The sequence below is a fragment of the Gymnoscopelus braueri genome (genome assembly GCF_963280865.1).
Source record: "Gymnoscopelus braueri genome assembly, chromosome: 20".
In the NCBI taxonomy this organism is placed as follows: Eukaryota; Metazoa; Chordata; class Actinopteri; order Myctophiformes; family Myctophidae; genus Gymnoscopelus; species Gymnoscopelus braueri.
The window spans coordinates 26,637,351-26,655,559 of NC_137622.1; the positions used below are offsets into that span (position 1 = coordinate 26,637,351).

Consider the following 18,209-nt stretch of genomic DNA (forward strand, 5'->3'; position numbering starts at 1 on the left):
TGGTAACTGGTAAGCAGCTACATTATTTATTTATTTTTAAACTAGCCAATTATTTTTACCCCCTTGTAGTGACAAATATGATACTCCCCACCTGGCCTCTTTTGCCCAAACATAGGCCTATTGTGTTCGTATAGATGCTTGGCCAAGCTTGATTCACTGTGATGAATTCGAAGTCTCAAACTCTTAAACTCTGCAGTTTTGGGCATGTAGCCTACTTTACCCCTACGCCACGAGCACTCTCGGAAAAGCTTCATTACACAACCCTGAGTATGCCACCTAGCCTGGCGGAGATATGCTCTCTGTAATGCACTCCTTTCTAGTTATTATTGGGTCCTTGGGCATAAAGTGCTGTTTTTACACTATTGTATAATACTATTGTTAATTTATTACACAATGCATTTATTATTACTCCTGACTACATCTACAGGATGCATTTAACAGTTTGGTATGGCTCCTTTGGAATCATTGTGCAGACTTCACCAAGTTACAATAATCATTGTAACATGTTCAATGGCAGTGTCAGTTTTACAAGTTGACATTCCATTGTCTTTCCCCCCCCCCCCCCAAGACAAGGCAGCAAATAATTAACAGTGCTCTAAAATAATTAACTGATGATAATTTTACTTTTTCCGATAGTAACAGAATCCATTGAAAAATATTTTTAATCAATTATTTGGTGTTTCAATACTGACCTATCGAATATTGGAATTATTGCAAACCGACCACCACTAGGTGGCCAGCCCAACTCGTTTGCAATGGTTTTAGAAAACCTTATGCCCATATGCAACACCATGCCACAAATCAGAAACTTGTCACCAAGAGCCAAATCTTTACGAGTTCCCTCCCAGCTACGATGAGTATTTAACTATTATCATTCAACAAGGGAGAAATGGCGTGCCCTAAATAAATGGTTAAACGTATAGCCCCAGATCAGTCTGCTAACCGGGCGGGACTGATGCTGATCTATGGCTGTGTATTTGGAATACATAACATGTATGTAATATCACAGAGACATTCTAGGGCTAGGTTAGGCTATGCAACTTAATCATCAGTAGCCTGAGTCAGACAGGCGACATTACATATCTTCCTTTTTCCCCTGCGGTTCAAAGGACACAGTGAGTGGACACTTAACTGAGGCTCTGGTATAACTGGTCTGGGAGAGGGGACCGGGTCGCAAGTCAGCCTGACCTAGTCCCATTCTTCCTCCCCTAGTCCCATTCTTCCTCCCCAGTCCCCAGCCCCTGCTCTGACTGACCCGACACTGAAACTGTTACATGAACGATTGTTTTGTAACACTTTTACAAAACTCGTCCAATGAGAACAGCTGGGCGATATCACATGACTTTTATATAACATTTTTTTCCCTTCCCTGCTCTCCACTGTCTTGTGCCTTATCCATTGAGAATGTTTAGCCTAGTATCTGGGCGATAAAGCTGCATGACACCTATTATATGGCTCCCTCCGAAACGGACGTAAAAATGTGTTGGCATGGGTTTAATATCGAGCAGTTATCCGCCACATAGAGGAGGAGGGGGGGGCAGATTCCAGGCGAGCCATTATTCGCTATGGGGACAGAGAGTGAGAGCATGCTGCAGCTCGCAGCGGAGGCATTTCAGGCGGAAAACTTCGACCTCGCCGCGGACATCTACGAGTGCCAGCTGGGCGCGTTGCCGGGGAACGCAGCGAGCCGCCGACTGGCGCTGATGGTGAAGCTGGCGGACGCCCTGGCGTTCGGGGGCAAACTCACCGAGGCGTTCGGCGTCTACAGACAAGCGTCCGAAATAGAGAGGCTGGGACCCGAGCATTTGGGAAAGCTCGTAGAGTACCTGACGGAGAGGGTCCGGAGGAGAGAGGGACGGGAGAGTAATACTCGCCCGAACAATGACTATGGCACCGGTTCGGACTGCGCCGATTTCGCGTGTCGGATCTGCCTGAGCTTTCTGTGCGAGCCGGTGACTTTAACGTGCGGACACTGCTTCTGCAAGAAGTGCCTGGAGAGGGAGAAGCCCCAGAGCTGCAGGGAGTGCGGCTCCAGCTCCATCAAGCTGACGGACGCGCTGCACGGTTACAGGGTGAACGTGGTGCTCAGCAGCCTGCTCACCAAGTGGTTCCCCCTCCAGGCCCACGCCGTGAGGCTCAGACGGCAGGGGAACGGGCTCTATGCTGATAGGAAGATGGAAGCGGCTCTGGAGAAATATAACCAAGCAATATTAATAGGTAGGATGATGGCATGGTCTGCTATTATACAACAAGTATGTCTCATGGGGCCAATATGGAATTAGGCTCTTTGCGTCTGGTGTGTTAATATCCAGTTGATTGATGCATAGTGTATGACTGTGTATCAAATATTGTACTCTTACTCCACTACAATTATTTGACAACTTTAGTTAGTTAGTCTACTTTGTAGATTTTTATTATAATTGCACAACATACACTAACCACTTCAGCCCTATATGCATTTTATTTGAAAATAGCAGATATACAAGCTCACAATGCCTCACATCATCACATGGCATTGTTTGCTTGTAGATCTGCAATTTTCAAAAGATTCTTTATACATTTTATACATTAGAAAACTTGGGCGATGGGACATTCTGCATAATGAGTAGGCCCTACTTTCTATTTTTGGTACTTCAAGTACATTTTGATGCCAATACTTTTGAACTTTTACAAGTAGGCCTACATCTTTAATTCCGGACTTTACCTTGTAACAGAGTACTTCTACATTGCAGTATTGATACTTTTACTTAATAAAAAAAAAATAGTACTTTTTCCACCACTGCTGGATGGTCTGGACAGCTATTAGGCCTAAGTTATGATTTAAGCATATGGTGTAAAGAAAACTGACTATCCAAAGACAAGCATATTCATACAATGTAGGCCTACATCTGGATGGTCATACACTAGGCTATATTTTAGTTTTTTCATTGCTGGTATTTATTATTTAATTTTTAACGATTTTATTCTATGTTCTATTCTATGTGGGCGTTTTAGGGAAAATTGCGCTTGCGTAAGGCATCATGCCATGCCATTAAATCACATAGGCTATATAAGTCTGTCACATTATGGAGTTTGAGTGACTGAGTTCCATTCCATTCCATTCCATAAGCATGGATGTCACCCCCACCCGGCCCGTGTTGGATAAGAGGGTCATGTCGGCTGAGCTCCGTAACCGTTACGTTACCAAACATTGCGTAAGAAGCGCGTCTCCCCCTCCCACGTTGTATAACATAAACAATGTGAATGTAGGTCAAGGGTATTACTGTAGGTCACTCACCATCACACGCACACACACACACTGGTTGGACGGCATGTTTGGAACCCCATGCATACAAGATAGTTTCGTTTGAATGTGGTTATGGTTTAGTTTTGACAGTTTTCTCTGCTGTGCAAACAGATGCATGTCATGGGTTGATTTAGTTTGGTTTGAGCGTTTGACCTAAGTTTGTTTTAAGTAAAGCCTGAACTATGAAGGAAAGGTCAGAAAATTCAAACATTTTGAAAAGGGACACTTTATTGGGTCTTAAAACATTTTTAATTTTTTTTTATTTTTTTTAACATTCCTTTGTATCATTTATTTGTTGTATCATATTTGATACAAGGGGTATTACAAATTACATTTCAAGTCGGTTTGAACAACTTTAACGTTTCTTTTAGACCTGTAGTATCAAATATGATACAAACACTTTGACATCGTAAAGGACTATCCTGTAGTATCAAATATGATACAAACACCTTTGACATCATAAAAAACAAACTCAAATGCAAAATTTTGAGAGCTCATAAGTTCAAGTTATCCAACACTTATTTCAAAATATTAGTAAAGATATACTAGGAAAACTTACCAGAACTGCTTAAAAAATAATTGTTTGTTAGTAGTGCATCAACCTCTCCTGTTTAGTTGATGGCAGCCATATTGGGTCAGACCACCTGAGGCTCTGTAACTACCTGCAGTGCAAATGGTATGGTCCAGGGGGAAGTGGGGATGTGTCAGATATGATACAACAGGTTCTTGATCCAAGTATTGATTACACTGATTTATTAAAAAATAATTAGTTGTGTGTATCATATATGATACGTTTGGCGTTATAGGGTTAACTTGAGTTATGTACTAGGCTTTGCACTTGTGTTTGAGTAGGCTAATCAGACCAACAGTCAAAAACTTAAGCAGCTCTAGTTTGGTTACAAGATAGCCTTGAAAAAATACATCTATGATAGTCTATGGTAGTCTTGATCCAAGATATGTAATGAGTTTGTTCGGTTAATAAATTAAAACAGTAGTCTGCATTATTTAACTTTACATTTGACACATGTAGGCCTAATTATCATTCAAACTAGTGAAGTTACTCGCTGTTCAGTGAGTTTTAAGCATAAAAGGTTTTGATGCATTATTAAGAGTGTACATGTTCAGAAAAACGTCCTTGGATGAATAAATATTTAAAGAAGGATGAATAGAATTTTTGATTGCTATACACCATTGGCCTTGGTGCTGAAAGTACAAAGAGTAACTTTAAAATAAGCTACAGCTATCGATTATTATCCAAAGCGATTATTTTATCGATTACTTTTTTGATTAATTGAATAATCGAGAGGCACAATTGTTTATTATAATTTATTTTAATAGGCCTATATCATTGAATCCACAAAAAAAAACTAATTTATTTGTGTTATCGACTAAAGCGATTCATTATTTAAAGACATTAACAAACAATATAGGATGTATTTTCAGTATACTGTAAGTGTAACTGTCAACTGAACATTATCTGCAAGTAGGCCTACTCAAGATTAAGTGTGGAAATTGCTTATTTGAAATTCAAATCAATTTGTTATAAAAATATACATATAATCAATTAAATTGATTCGATCGATTTGCGGTTGTAGGCAGAATAATCATACTCAGTTTGTGTTGCAGGGGTGCCGAATAGGAATGTAAATAGGAATCAAAACTTAGGAAAAAAACAACCCTAAACCCCAGGCCTACAGGGCTCCTAAAAGATGTTTTGTAATGGCGTGGCTTAATCTATTGAAATTCGCTTTAGTAAATGTTGGCGGCCTAAACTGCTACACAGTATATAGAAGAATGGTATGGGCCAATGGCAAAAGTATTTTGTACTTGTAAAATATGTCTTGTGCTTGTAAATTATGGTTTGTACATTTCAAACACAAAATGACTTGTGTTTGTAACTGGTTTGTCTTTGTACTTTGCCAGTTGAACCTGTAAACATTATGTTTTATTTGTGGATAGGATTTGTGAACAGAAAATGTACAAATTACGTGCAACACTCCCTCTATACTAGACAAGCACACAGCTTACAAGAAGCAACACACAGGCAGACTTTTTTACACTATCAGTATGGAGCCAATCATTGAAGGCATTTTCAACCATAGATATACAGTATACACGTGGATACTGCATTGGCCGCTCCTAATGTACAGTATATATGCCTCATTATAGGCACTATGCATAACTGTAGTAAATAGCAAATAATGAAGTTGACATTCATCATAACTTTTACATAGATTCAGATATATACTGTAATTAATTTCAACAAACTCATAATCGGAAATGCACAGTCTTGGCACAGTGTTTGCTAGAGTGTGGTGGTGAGGGAATAGGTCAATAAGCGTATTAATTGGTAGCTTGCACATTGACTGACTATATTGATGATTCTGTTTACTTGGATTAGCAATCAGGGCCCCCTCTACCCACAAATCGCCATAATTATCTTTTGACCTACATCATCAAGTAGGGTTACTGTACAGTATATATTCCTACCAGCGGGATTCAAATTATTATTCAACTAAAGAAATTCAGAAAATCATCGGAAAAAGCCATGTCTCCTTCTTCCCATAGGCCTATCTATGACATTTGCATACGTTTTCATTGTTATGAAACCTGGAATGTGGGTGACCTTGATAATGCTGCATGGTTTTATAAGGCTGCAATGCACAGACCTATATGTTCTGTGTGTGTACACACACACACACACACACACACACACACACACACACACACACACACACACACACACACACACACACACACACACTCCAGATTTTTACGGAGTAAGAAACTAATATACCCGATGTTCACACTGATGGTATATGTACTGCAATGCACAGACCTATCTATGTACTCTCTCTCACACACACACACACACACACACACACACACACACACACACACACACACACACACACACACACACACACATATTATTTGGATAGAGTTTATGATATAACGATGCGATAAAGTGATGTAATTATTTTTCGAAATGATTTATGTGTGAATAAAATCATGTGAAATATTCAGGTCGTTTATTCGCACCTGTTGTGTAAGGACCTATACTAGAAAAAATTGCCCGGTTTTCAAACTGATGGTATGTAGTAGTACTTTACAGCATCAGTTCAATTTAAGATTCACTAGCAACATTATTATAATAATTATTCCATTATGACTTTGCCAGGTTTGTGTAACATGATTATGTTGTCAACAGTAATAGTCAGTGGAGAATATTGCTTAAATCTGTACATCTCTCATATAGTCTTTACTGTGCTCCCCAGCTCCTAGAGACCACATCCTGTTCAGTAACCGTTCTCAGATCCACTCCAGTCTAAGGCACTATGATCAGGCTCTTCGAGATGCAGAAACCACCTGCACACTCATGCCCCAATGGTCTACGGTATGAATGGAAGATTGATTCATTCCTTTTTATTTCTTATTCTTTACATACTTTCCTTCCATGTCTTTCACTTGGTAACAATACTTATGTTTTTTGTAAGTGCTATACAAATAAAGTGGTAGTTATACGATTTTAGCAAACATCACAAATAAATAAAGTGAATATTTTTCACCATTGTTCTGCAGGGTCATGTCCGTAAGGCTCAGGCACTGGTGTCTTTGGGGAGATCTGAGGAAGCTCTGAGAGAATACCTTATCTCTCTCTCCATAGAGCCCTCCAGATTGGCCAGGAGTGAGGCTTACAAGGTAAACATCGACAATAATAATTATTTTCTTTTTAAAAGTCCATTAAGATTCAACAACAAGAATGTGAAATTCAGATATGGTTAAAACACTTTACAGCCATCCAGCCTTCACCGGCTTTCCATTAGGGACCAGTCGAAATTTACATAAGGGGGGGCATGGAGGAAAATAGGGGAGGGTCATGCCTTTCTAATTTTGGTCCAAGGGAGGGTCAGCTAATTTTACTTTGAATCCAAGGGAGGGTCATGCAATTTTGAATTGATAAAATAGTCCGTTTTTTATATACCTTTTTAGTACAGCAGAACAGTGGTCAATGACCCCTCTCCATTTCAAAGGATACAAAGAATTCAAATCAAGTAACACCTTGTCTATTTAGAATCAATGACGGTCGTTAACAAGCCATCAATGCACAGTGAGTGTGAACGACCCAGTCAAATCTATTCAGCGTCTTAACGATGGTGGTTGAACAATTAAGCAAAACTTCAACAGGCGTTATTGGAGAGATGCATTATAAATAGGCCTACTATAACTGGATATTCATAATCATTTGAAGTAATTCTGTGCATGTGATTAATGTGGATCTATATGGACAGTTGTGTATAGATGCCTATAGCTCCACAAGTAAAACCAGAAGCATCAGGCCATAATTGATAGCCCAATTTGTTTTATGTAGGCAACAGTGTAGTTGTAGTCACTGTAGTTGATAATTAAAAGGGCAGAGTGACAAAAGTTTTAAACTACTGGTTACCAAATATTCAACTTTCTTCAATCTGACCAGGATTCAATGGGTTTCCCACATGTAAGATGAGAACACTATCCATTCTGCTACCACTACTACAGATACACTGTGCATTTAGCAAGACTGACTACACTACAGCAATGTTCTAATCAATGTGGAAAGCAAAACATTGGACATATCAGTTTTAAATGTCATGTTGTATTTGATGGGGAGGGTTAGGGGTGTCAAGAATTTCACAATACGATACATGATGTTGGGCATGATATCGATATGATATATTATTAATGTTCTTTTCTCATGTATCATCAACATTGGCCATCATCTTATAAATAACGTTATAAAGCAAGTTAGAAACAATTACAAAGTGCTTTGTACACAAATAAATACATTTGTGCAAGCTTAATGGAGAAGTGAAGTTCTCACTAACTATAAACCCATTGTTTCAGAGGACAGATAGACACTAATATAACAAATATAATATAATATAGACTGCATAACTATAAATTCCACAAACCTCATATTTTTGTCATCTGGACTTTACCAACCAAGTGCAGCCTAGTTATTTCCAACAGCTAAAAAACATCTATAATACCAGATACAGTATAATACAATCTTAGATTAGATGTAGGCCTATTTGAGAGTGCAGATGCATGTCACATTAACGAGCGTCAACGAGCATCAGCTGACACACAACACCTCCCCTCTGCAGTGCTTTAAACTGAAAGTGACTGACTGGAGTCTGTTTCATTTCTCTCCAAAATACCTTGAATATGATGGAGGACATGATTAATAATTACTATGATTATGATAAGCTTTACATTTCATATCATACAGTAAAAACTCCTAACTTTCACCGGCAAAAAAAAAGAAAGTGTTTTTTTTAATTAAAAAAACAATTAAAAAAATATTACGATACAGTATGACATCATGACAATACCTATCATCACATTTTAATACCACGATAGGCTATATCGTGACACAATATATCGTGACACTTCTAGGCGGGGAGGGTTACTCTTTTTTTTGTAATCACTTGGGGAGGGTCATTGATTTTTTTTTTGTCAAAGGGAGGGTCATGGCATTTTAGATCAGGGCACATACATTTCCTCCATGCCCCCCCTTATGTAAATTTCGACTGGTCCCTTATATAATCAAATTATAATTAGCAAATGACAATACAAGTGAAGATTTAATATAGTCAAATGATGTTGATGATATGGCCAGTGGTACCATATTGGGTAGGAAATACATGGAGTGTCATGAGAATATACTTCCTCTGTTCTCTTCTCATTTTTCCTTGCTCGTTTTCAGCTCCTCAGTGACCTCCTGGCTCCTCTGACACACCATGTTCCGGAGCGAGTGTTAGACTATTCCAGCTTGCTGTCTTCCAGAATGCACATCAAAAACAACATGGCCGCACACACAGCTTGTCTTCCGTCCACACGTGTTCAACACAAAGCCTTACACACAGCCTCCCCCTACACTACGGCACCTCTTAAGTCTTCACAGGTGAGAAACTCCTGCCCATCTTCTTGCAGTTAAAATGTCTTGTATCTACAAGCTAGACATATGTGAGAATTTGTTGACATGAGAGAAGCTGCTCATACTCATCCTCCATGTTCTCCACTTCTTGACATGAGAGAAGATGCTCATACTCATCCTCCATGTTCTTCACTTCTTCCTGCAGTCCCTCAATACAAGCAAATCCTCATCTGAGTTCAACCTCCTTGCCTCCCCTCCTGCGCTCAAACACCAAGAGGTGAGAGATCAGGGCGAGGCGCAAGCCGGGTGGCTAGAACGAGGTTGCCTCCCCAAACGGAAAAGAAAGAGCGGAGAGGAAGAAGACGGAGGAGAGAAGAGTGACGGCTGTAAGAGATCCAAGCTTGGTGAGCAGAACATGCTGCATTTGCAGATATGCATGTCTTCAAATACATGAGCAGCCATTCAGACAAGACATATGGTATATAGAGATACAGCCAGATAAATAACCAGGCATCTGCTCAATTAAATTGTACTTTTAATTTTTTTTATATCCTATTCATAACTGTTCACATTTAAAACACAAATTGCGTAGTGGACCTTAACTAGTGTTACTGTATGTGTTAATATATTCAAACATTTCTCTTAATACAGAGTCAGCAGAGGTGTGTGGTTCACAGAGCTCTGTGGTGGCAGACCTAATTGACCCCACAGATCTGGAATGTTCTCTCTGTATGAGGTAAGGGATTATTAAATTCAAATTAGCTAAATCCAATGTTGGTCCTTGTTGGGGTGCTGTTTAATCCCACATTAAGGCCAAGATGGGACAGATTACACAAAACATTGGTTAAACTGTAGTGGACTTCTGTGTGTGTGTGCATTTGAGGTGTGCAAATGTATCACCACACGTTTTGCCCAATATTGTTTGTCATGTTAATATGTTCGTCTCCTGCACAGGCTTTTCTATGAACCAGTTACTACTCCGTGTGGTCACACCTTCTGTCTTCAGTGTCTAGAGAGATGTCTGGACCACAACCCAAAATGCCCTCTCTGCAAAGAAGAACTCTCTGAGGTAGCAACAGCACTCTAATTGTTTATTTCTTGCTCCAGTCTTCCACACACACACACACACACACACACACACACACACACACACACACACACACACACACACACACACACACACACACACACACACACACACACACACACACACACACACACACACACAAAAGTATTATCATCCTTTTCCATCTATCTCGTATTTATATTTTCTCTTCCTTTTCACCCTCTCTATCTCCTCAGTATCTGGCACAGAGGCAATACTTTAAGACAGTTCTGATGGAGAACCTGATCGCTAAATATGTCCCCTCAGAAATGATGGACAGACAGAAAGTTAACCTGGAGGAACTGGCTGAACTCTCAAAGTGAGGATATTTCTTTTTGTTTATTTTCCCCTCTTTTATTAAAAAAAGAAAAGGAAAAAAAAACCTGATATAATGCTGTCCTCACATTGTGACACCCACACACTTCATTCCCAAAGAAAATCTTTGGTAGCCAAGAACAGCATACTGTTATGCACCCATGTACAAACAACTACACGCATGCACGCACACACACACGCGTGCGTGTGTCAAACTCCGTCATGATATTAGGGTGTGTCTCTCCTGAGCTGCTATTCGACCCACTAACCTAATCCTGATCATCTGTCCTACTGACACACTGACCTCAGGTTATGCAACCAATTATGTAACATTAAACCGTGTGACTCCAAGAGGCAGCTGTCTTTGTTAACCTTTACATCTGTGGAAGATGTTCCTGTAATGATGTCTACAGTATGTCATTTTAATATTTGATGCAAAAATCTGTTACTATAAATTACTACATGTCAAGGAACTGGAAATGGAGAGGGATTATCAATGGTTACTAGGAACATGCAGACATGTTGGTGTGGCAACAAGAGGGGAGATAGTGACATTTCTCTCTGATCTTTGCAAAACATTCATATACGGTATGTGTGTGTGTGTGTGTGTGTGTGTGTGTGTGTGTATATATATATATATCGTCTCTGTCGGGTGGAAACCTCATATGTCCAGAACTGTTACTTTTCAGGATTTAAAAAAAAAATTAGCAAAAGTAGAAACTTTTACATCTGCTACTTTTGATGCTTTTGTGACGCTTTAGTATGCTCAAGTAGGGCATTAATTTATGAAAAAAACACAAAAGGTTAGAATATGGAGATAGGAGGTTTCTGCCCGACAGCGACGATATATATATATATATATATATATATATATACACACACACACACACACACACACACACACACACACACACACACACACACACACAGTCCCTCAGTACAATCATGTTCCTAGTTTTGAGTGTTTCAGTACATTGAATGCATTGAGTACAAAAACTACATTCCATTTTGTTCTTCCCAGTCTAAACAAGAATGTGCCTATCTTCGTGTGCACCATGGCCTTCCCCACCGTGCCCTGTCCCCTGCATATCTTTGAGCCGTGCTACAGACTGATGATACGGCGATGCATGGAGACAGGAACCAAGTGCTTTGGCATGTGTCTGGGAGACGACCTCAAAGGGTAAGGATCAAGGGAAGCACGGGGGTACTGCGTGTGCTTGAATATGTGTATGCTTTGAAGCCTCTTTTGTGAGTGCATTTGTAAAGATGTGTGTGTGTGTGTGTGTGTGTGTGTGTGTGTGTGTGTGTGTGTGTGTGTGTGTGTGTGTGTGTGTGTGTGTGTGTGTGTGTGTGTGTGTGAGAGCGAGAGAATGCTTTGAAGTTTCTCATTTGTGTATGTTTTGGTTAGAGTTGTTCCGATACGCAAGTTATGGGTATTGGGAAGGGAAAAAAGTGTATCAGTAGGCTACATCCCTAGTTTTGGTTTTCCCGAGTGTATGGTCAAATATGAGAGTCAATATTCTTACCACACCGTACCTGTCTCAACCAGAAAAATTACCCCCAGGTTTGCGAGCTACGGATGCCTGCTGGAGATCCGGGACGTTGAGTTCTTTTCCGATGGTCGCTCGGTGGTGGACACAATCGGCAGACGGCGGTTCAAGGTCATTCAACACCACCAGAGAGATGGATACAACACTGCAGACATAGAATACCTGGAAGACATTAAGGTACTTAATGAGTGTGGGGAGAAGAAATAGAGGGATGATGAATGGATGGAAGATTGTAAAGATGTAGATAGCGGAAGGGAGGGAAAGGCAAATACAACTACAACAGATAATGCAGAACACGATGCAACAGGTGCTGCAGATGTATAATGTAACATTTTATACAGGGTGTGAACCCCATTTAAATGACTCATGTTTCGTTCCTGATTGTGTTAGGTGGAGGGTGTAGCAGAGCAGGAGTTGCAGTCTCTTCATGATGCAGTGTACGATCAGGCATTGATTTGGGTCAACTCCCTCAAGAAAGAGCAAAAGGAACGCATCGTAGGACACTTTGGGCCCATGCCGGAGAAAGACTCAAAACCACAGGTACAAAGTTCATCTCTTTTTCTCTCTCTTGTCATTTACTCTTTCCTCCCCAGCGGGACCAGAACCCCATCTCTCCTGTGGTGTCAGTAGCATTTGTGGTTACTTGCCGTCTGCTTAATTGACAGATCAATTGATTCGAAAAATCTCCTCTCCTTCATTGTAGTTTCTTATCTCTCCCTCTCCCACTCTCTCTCACTCTCTAGACGAGTCCTAACGGTCCATCATGGTGCTGGTGGTTACTAGCCGTCCTTCCGTTGGAGGGTCGAGCCCAGCTTCCGTTCCTGGCCCTCACCTCCCTAAAGGACCGTCTCTGCGGTATCCGTAGGGTGCTGCTCTTCATGGCTTGCAGTAAACACCGGTGACATGCGCTCAACACACGTGTTTATGCCCGCCCACCACCTCCGCCAAACTAGCAGGCGCAGTAACCTTCCTAACACACATCCAACACCTTTCATTGTCCTTTCTTTTGGGGCACCAAGAGAGAACACTTTTGATATGCATTTTACAGTATTTGAAAGGTATTCAACTCCCACCTGGGAAATGCAGTAGCCTACCTAACTTCCAATACTTCCTAACTTACCAGACTGTCAGTACTTTTGAGCATCCCCCCATGTACCAAATAATACTGTGATGCAGTTAACTTCACAGCATAACAAAGCAGCTGAAATAGTTCATAATATTCAGCTTGAGGAAGCAACTTATCCCACACCATCCACTTGTTTCTAAAGCCCCCCTCCAGACAATTTATTTCTTTGAGCCTAATTTTCTCCCTTAACGGCGAATGGTTATTTCAATATGGCACGCCACTATGGCAACCAATCAGGCGATGTAAAATACACAGAGACCTTACAATATAAAATGAAATAAAATCCAAAATGACAGTCTAGATTCGACAACCAACTAGCCATCCACTGTGCAACAATGCCTCCGAACAATGGGATCGGGATCATCATATATCATTTTCATAAGCCAAATACTGTTTCAAGTGGAGCTTAAAATGGTGAACTTTGCACTCAAAATGCACTATTGGAATCAATGTATAGCACTACATGTTGGCTCTGGAAAACATTGTAACAGTTGAAAAACACAACTAATTACTGGAGGGGGACTTTAAAGCATGTCCCAGATCAGCCTGTTAGTCTGTCAGTGTGGATGTACTGAACATTCTGTGATAGACCAAAGGATCGGTTTGCCTCAGTGTGAAAATGCAGTTTCTGATTAGAACATTGAGGATATGTCTGTCTGACATAATACAGCTACCTTTTTCTATTATTTTATTTTTTACCAATTTACAGTAACCTTTGATCATTATCGATGCTGAAAAATGTACTGTCTTCCTTCCTTACTTCCCTCCATTTGTCTCCCTCTCCTGCGAGTACTAGAGTGCAAAAATGTATGCACTGATTTTTTTATGAGTGTGCTTTAACGCTCTTCACATTTCCTTCTTTGTTTTGTGTTTGTACTGTATGTGTGTGCGCACGCAGTTATTCTTTTTTTATTTCGAACTGTGTGTGAATGCAGCGATCTCTTGTTTACATTTCACGAAGCGAGAAAAAGGTATTATTATTTCCATAGGCTTTTATCGGTGACACAGGTTATAGTACTTGGCCCCATTCAGCCTGATGCAGAGCCATCATTATAAAGACATTGTCCAGAGTTGTGCTATAGGCAGAAGCATGTTCTGTAACCAGAAGGTCCCACATTTGAATCCCTCCTGCCAGCATGTATGCATCAACAGTAAACATGCTGAATATCAAAGTCAATTTAATAAAATATACAAAATTTGAATTTTAGGAAAAAAGTAAGAAAAATTTGGGTAATAGCTGGCATGAACCAATGAACTTATTTTGAAGAAGGTTATACAATTGTAATACTATGAAGGCCTTGCTAATATGTGATGGTTCTTTGATATGATGGCTCTACATTGTACGCATAAGAAGTTGTTGAGGCCTGCCTTCATAAGAGGAAAACCTTTCCTTTTCTATGTTTTGAGTGTTACATATTTATATGTCCATCAGGTTCTTTGTTTTTTATAATTTCATTTTCATATTTTTATTCTATTTATGGTCATATTGATCTCCTTATTTTATATGGAACATATGAGTTAAGGGGAATAGTTTTGTTGTAAATTAAATGCATACAAACGTTAAATGAGATTATTTTGTACTGAATTGGCCAAAGCCATGTGATCCATCCTTTAAATCAAGGGTGGAGAAACAGATTACATTAAATATGACAATACACTGTAGTGATACTTTCCCTGTGACATTTTGTCAATATGTTGTTGACATTGTCTCATTGAGCAAATTACAAGCAAATTACAATAAATACTACCATATACTATACATTTAGAATCACATTAAGAATTGTATAATTGTGAGATGAAAGATGGGTATGGAACTAAAGCACCCTGAACGTTTGTATGGGGTCAGTTTAGTATTTGTCCCAATAATTTTAGTATATATTTATATTAGACTTTGGGACAGGCATGTCAGTCGCAACCCAGTACTAAACCTCTGAAAACATGGAAATATTCAGTACTTAATATTGGAGCACTTAACATTGTATTTGATTTGTCTTTGCATTCCACTGAATGAACACAAAATGTGCTAATTGCGCTGCACTTTTTTACGTGCAAACAAAATGTACTATGCCGTTTTGTTAGGATCACAATTCAGAAGTATCTTAATCTTAAAGAGTTAAGATAGCAAAGTGGATTTGAACAGATTCCAAAGCAATAACTCCATAAATAGTTATTATAGACAGTAAAATGTATACTTTAAATTAAAATAATAGAATAATGCTTTTTAACAGGAAATTCACAAGAAGCAATATACATTGCATAACCAATTGTTTTTGAAAAGGGAAAACTAATTTACCAGTGGTAAAGCTTAACTGTGTCTGCAACATCAAGGTACTGTATATAGAGTAGTATACACCTATTACAGAATCAGAGCCAGCAATGTTCCTGGGTGTTCTGAAGTAAAGTTAAAGAGAAAATTCAAACAAAACAATTGTGTTTTCCCTTGATTTATGAAGTAATTTGAACATTACCCATTTCCAAAATGTTTACAGGAGAACCGAAAAACAAAGGTAAAGAACATCTGTCCTCTGGTTCTATTATTTGTAACTTATATATTTTTTCCATATCATGTGTGACAAAACTAGTGCCTTAAGTTGGATTTTCTTCCTATTTACATCTTTACTTTGATGTTGAAACTACAGTAGTGTGAGATCTCCAAATATCATCTCTAGTCTGGTCTATGGTCATGATAGATTCTATGTACGACGAGCTGTTGCAAAACATGAATGGTTGAACTTCTTCCTAGAGCCCGATTTTATTTATGTTCCTGAGGATCATATTTTGGCATCATTGTTTTGGTAACAGCTCATTAACATAGACACCAAATTTACATTCACCAGAATTACATAGGCCTGCAAATAAGTGACCTTAGATGCTACGATGTTAATTGGAAAATGCAACCCAGGTGATAAGCTATGATACAACTGGCCTGCAAGTATCTGCAATAACCACAACAGAGATTTGACTCATGGGTTGGATCCTAAAAAGGTCAAGACGAGTCTAAGTTGATTTACAGACAGTATAATGTATAACAGTAAAACAGCTGATGTAATTTGTGGATGTACCAATTCTCCAATTTTGCCTAAAAACTAGACCTGCATAGCTTCCTGTGCAATGTCAGATGGCCTACTTGGAGACTCCATATTTGGGTAAAATTGGGTACATGCATACAGACAAAAATGCTCTATAGCATATTCCCTTCACACGGCATGCAAAGCACACTGTATGCATGTGTGAAGGAAGTGAGTTATTCCAGTAGACCTCTTCTTGACCTTCTAAAATTCAATGTTTGACCTTGTGAGCTACACAAGTACATCTACCTCGCACCTCCACCTAGGGCTCTTCCACAAAAAGAGAGAAAATGATTTTTTGCTGTTTTGCTGTTTTGTCTTTTTTTTTTTTTGCTGTTGTATCTGTAAGATGCTCAAGTCTTATTTAAGATATTCTCACTGTCCTGCAGAAACATTCTTGTATTTCCAAAAAGTCCACTTTTCATAAAGCATGGCGGCATTACTGTATTGAAGGATGTACTCCTGTTAGGATGGCAGTAACCGTCTGAGGTTGTCCTCAGAACAATAATTCAAGATTAGGTTCTCTGTTTGACTGGGGTTAAAAAAAAGAAACCAACCTTAGGCAGTGCTAGACCTGTTAGAGTGCGTATTGGAGAACCACGGTGAGATATAACAAGAAAACAACAACTGTAGGTATTTCTATTTTGGATATCTTTGGATTCTCTTGACTCTTTGAATATCTTCTCACACTAGCACTGTTTCCTCCTGAAGTCAGACTTAAATAGCATCATCGAAATGACACAGCCGGCCATTTCATTCCTCCGTGCGTCACCAGCCAAGTGCTGCTCATGCTTTCAAATATGGGAAATCAGGTCAATAACTATTTTGCCAAGACCTGCTTTGTTTTGGTGGTTGTACAACACTAGCCTCTAACACAGTCTAGATTCAATCAATTTACACAACATCAATGAATGTCTCAACGTCTCTCTGATTCTCTTTACATGTATGTTCACGACAGTTCAATTTATAGTATGCTCAAATGTTTTCAAAGATCAACAACTATGTGAATAAAACACGGTTTCTGTTCTTTATCCAGCACATGTGTGAGTTTCTTTTATTTACCTTGTTGGTCAACATTGGCAAGGTTGTGTCTAGCAGTTACAAATTAGCTTGCAGCATTGATGTTGACATTTTTCAGTCTGGGCTGGGACCTACAGTTGGTCTCCCAAGCAGCCAATGGGTTTTAAACATTCTATGGAACATTCTAAATATAGTCAGTTATCTGCTGTAGCTACTGTATGATGGTCTCAAGAAGAGGTGAGCTTGATCTAACAGAGATCAAGAGCAAGATTATGCAAACACTAACCAGCCAGCCACAATGCATTGTGTTATTGTTGGGCAAATGAGCTGTCAGCAAATGTAGGAAATGTTCCTGACAAAAGGAGGCAATATCCCCAAAAAGCTATATCCAACACAGGCCGAATCCTCTTTTGCATAAAAAATAAAACAAGACCAATAGACAACTATTGGTCTTATAAGATTGAGGTGTGGCCAATTTATGTGCTTGTAGAAAAATAATGAGTTAGATGTTCCCCTCAAAAACCCTGTTTTTGTATCTCACACTGCATTTCACATTCCACATGTTGTGGTGTGAGCCAAGAGATCGCCAGGTAGTGTTAGCAGATGGCACAATTACTATACACACACCCAATCACCTAAGCACAGTCTGATCTCATTGTGTATTAAATCCTGCATGAACACAAAGATTGCTCACTATAGAGAACAGTCACAGGACCCCACAAAAACACGTGTATACACACTGGCACATACACACACATTAGGAAGAAAAGTTTAAAACACGCATGCCTGCGTACAGTGTGAGTTGGTAAAATGACCAGA

General features: G+C 39.4%; 1 protein-coding gene across 2 annotated transcripts; it reads left to right on the forward strand.

Moving 5' to 3' along the window:
• The first annotated feature begins 1,412 nt into the window (after positions 1–1,412).
• Positions 1,413–17,342, forward strand: LOC308076583 (LON peptidase N-terminal domain and RING finger protein 3-like). Of its 2 annotated transcripts, none has more exons than XM_080416978.1 (12): positions 1,413–2,217; positions 6,565–6,683; positions 6,869–6,988; positions 9,036–9,233; positions 9,412–9,610; positions 9,858–9,942; positions 10,161–10,275; positions 10,509–10,630; positions 11,648–11,806; positions 12,176–12,353; positions 12,567–12,716; positions 12,920–17,342. In XM_080416978.1, exons 1-12 carry the CDS (start codon positions 1,566–1,568, stop codon positions 13,076–13,078), a joined length of 2,256 nt encoding a protein of 751 aa, XP_080273104.1. In that variant the 5' UTR covers positions 1,413–1,565; the 3' UTR covers positions 13,079–17,342. The 2 variants fall into 2 exon arrangements, with proteins under 2 accessions (XP_080273104.1, XP_080273105.1); XM_080416979.1 differs by having other exon boundaries at positions 12,191–12,353.
• The last annotated feature ends 867 nt before the right edge of the window (positions 17,343–18,209 follow it).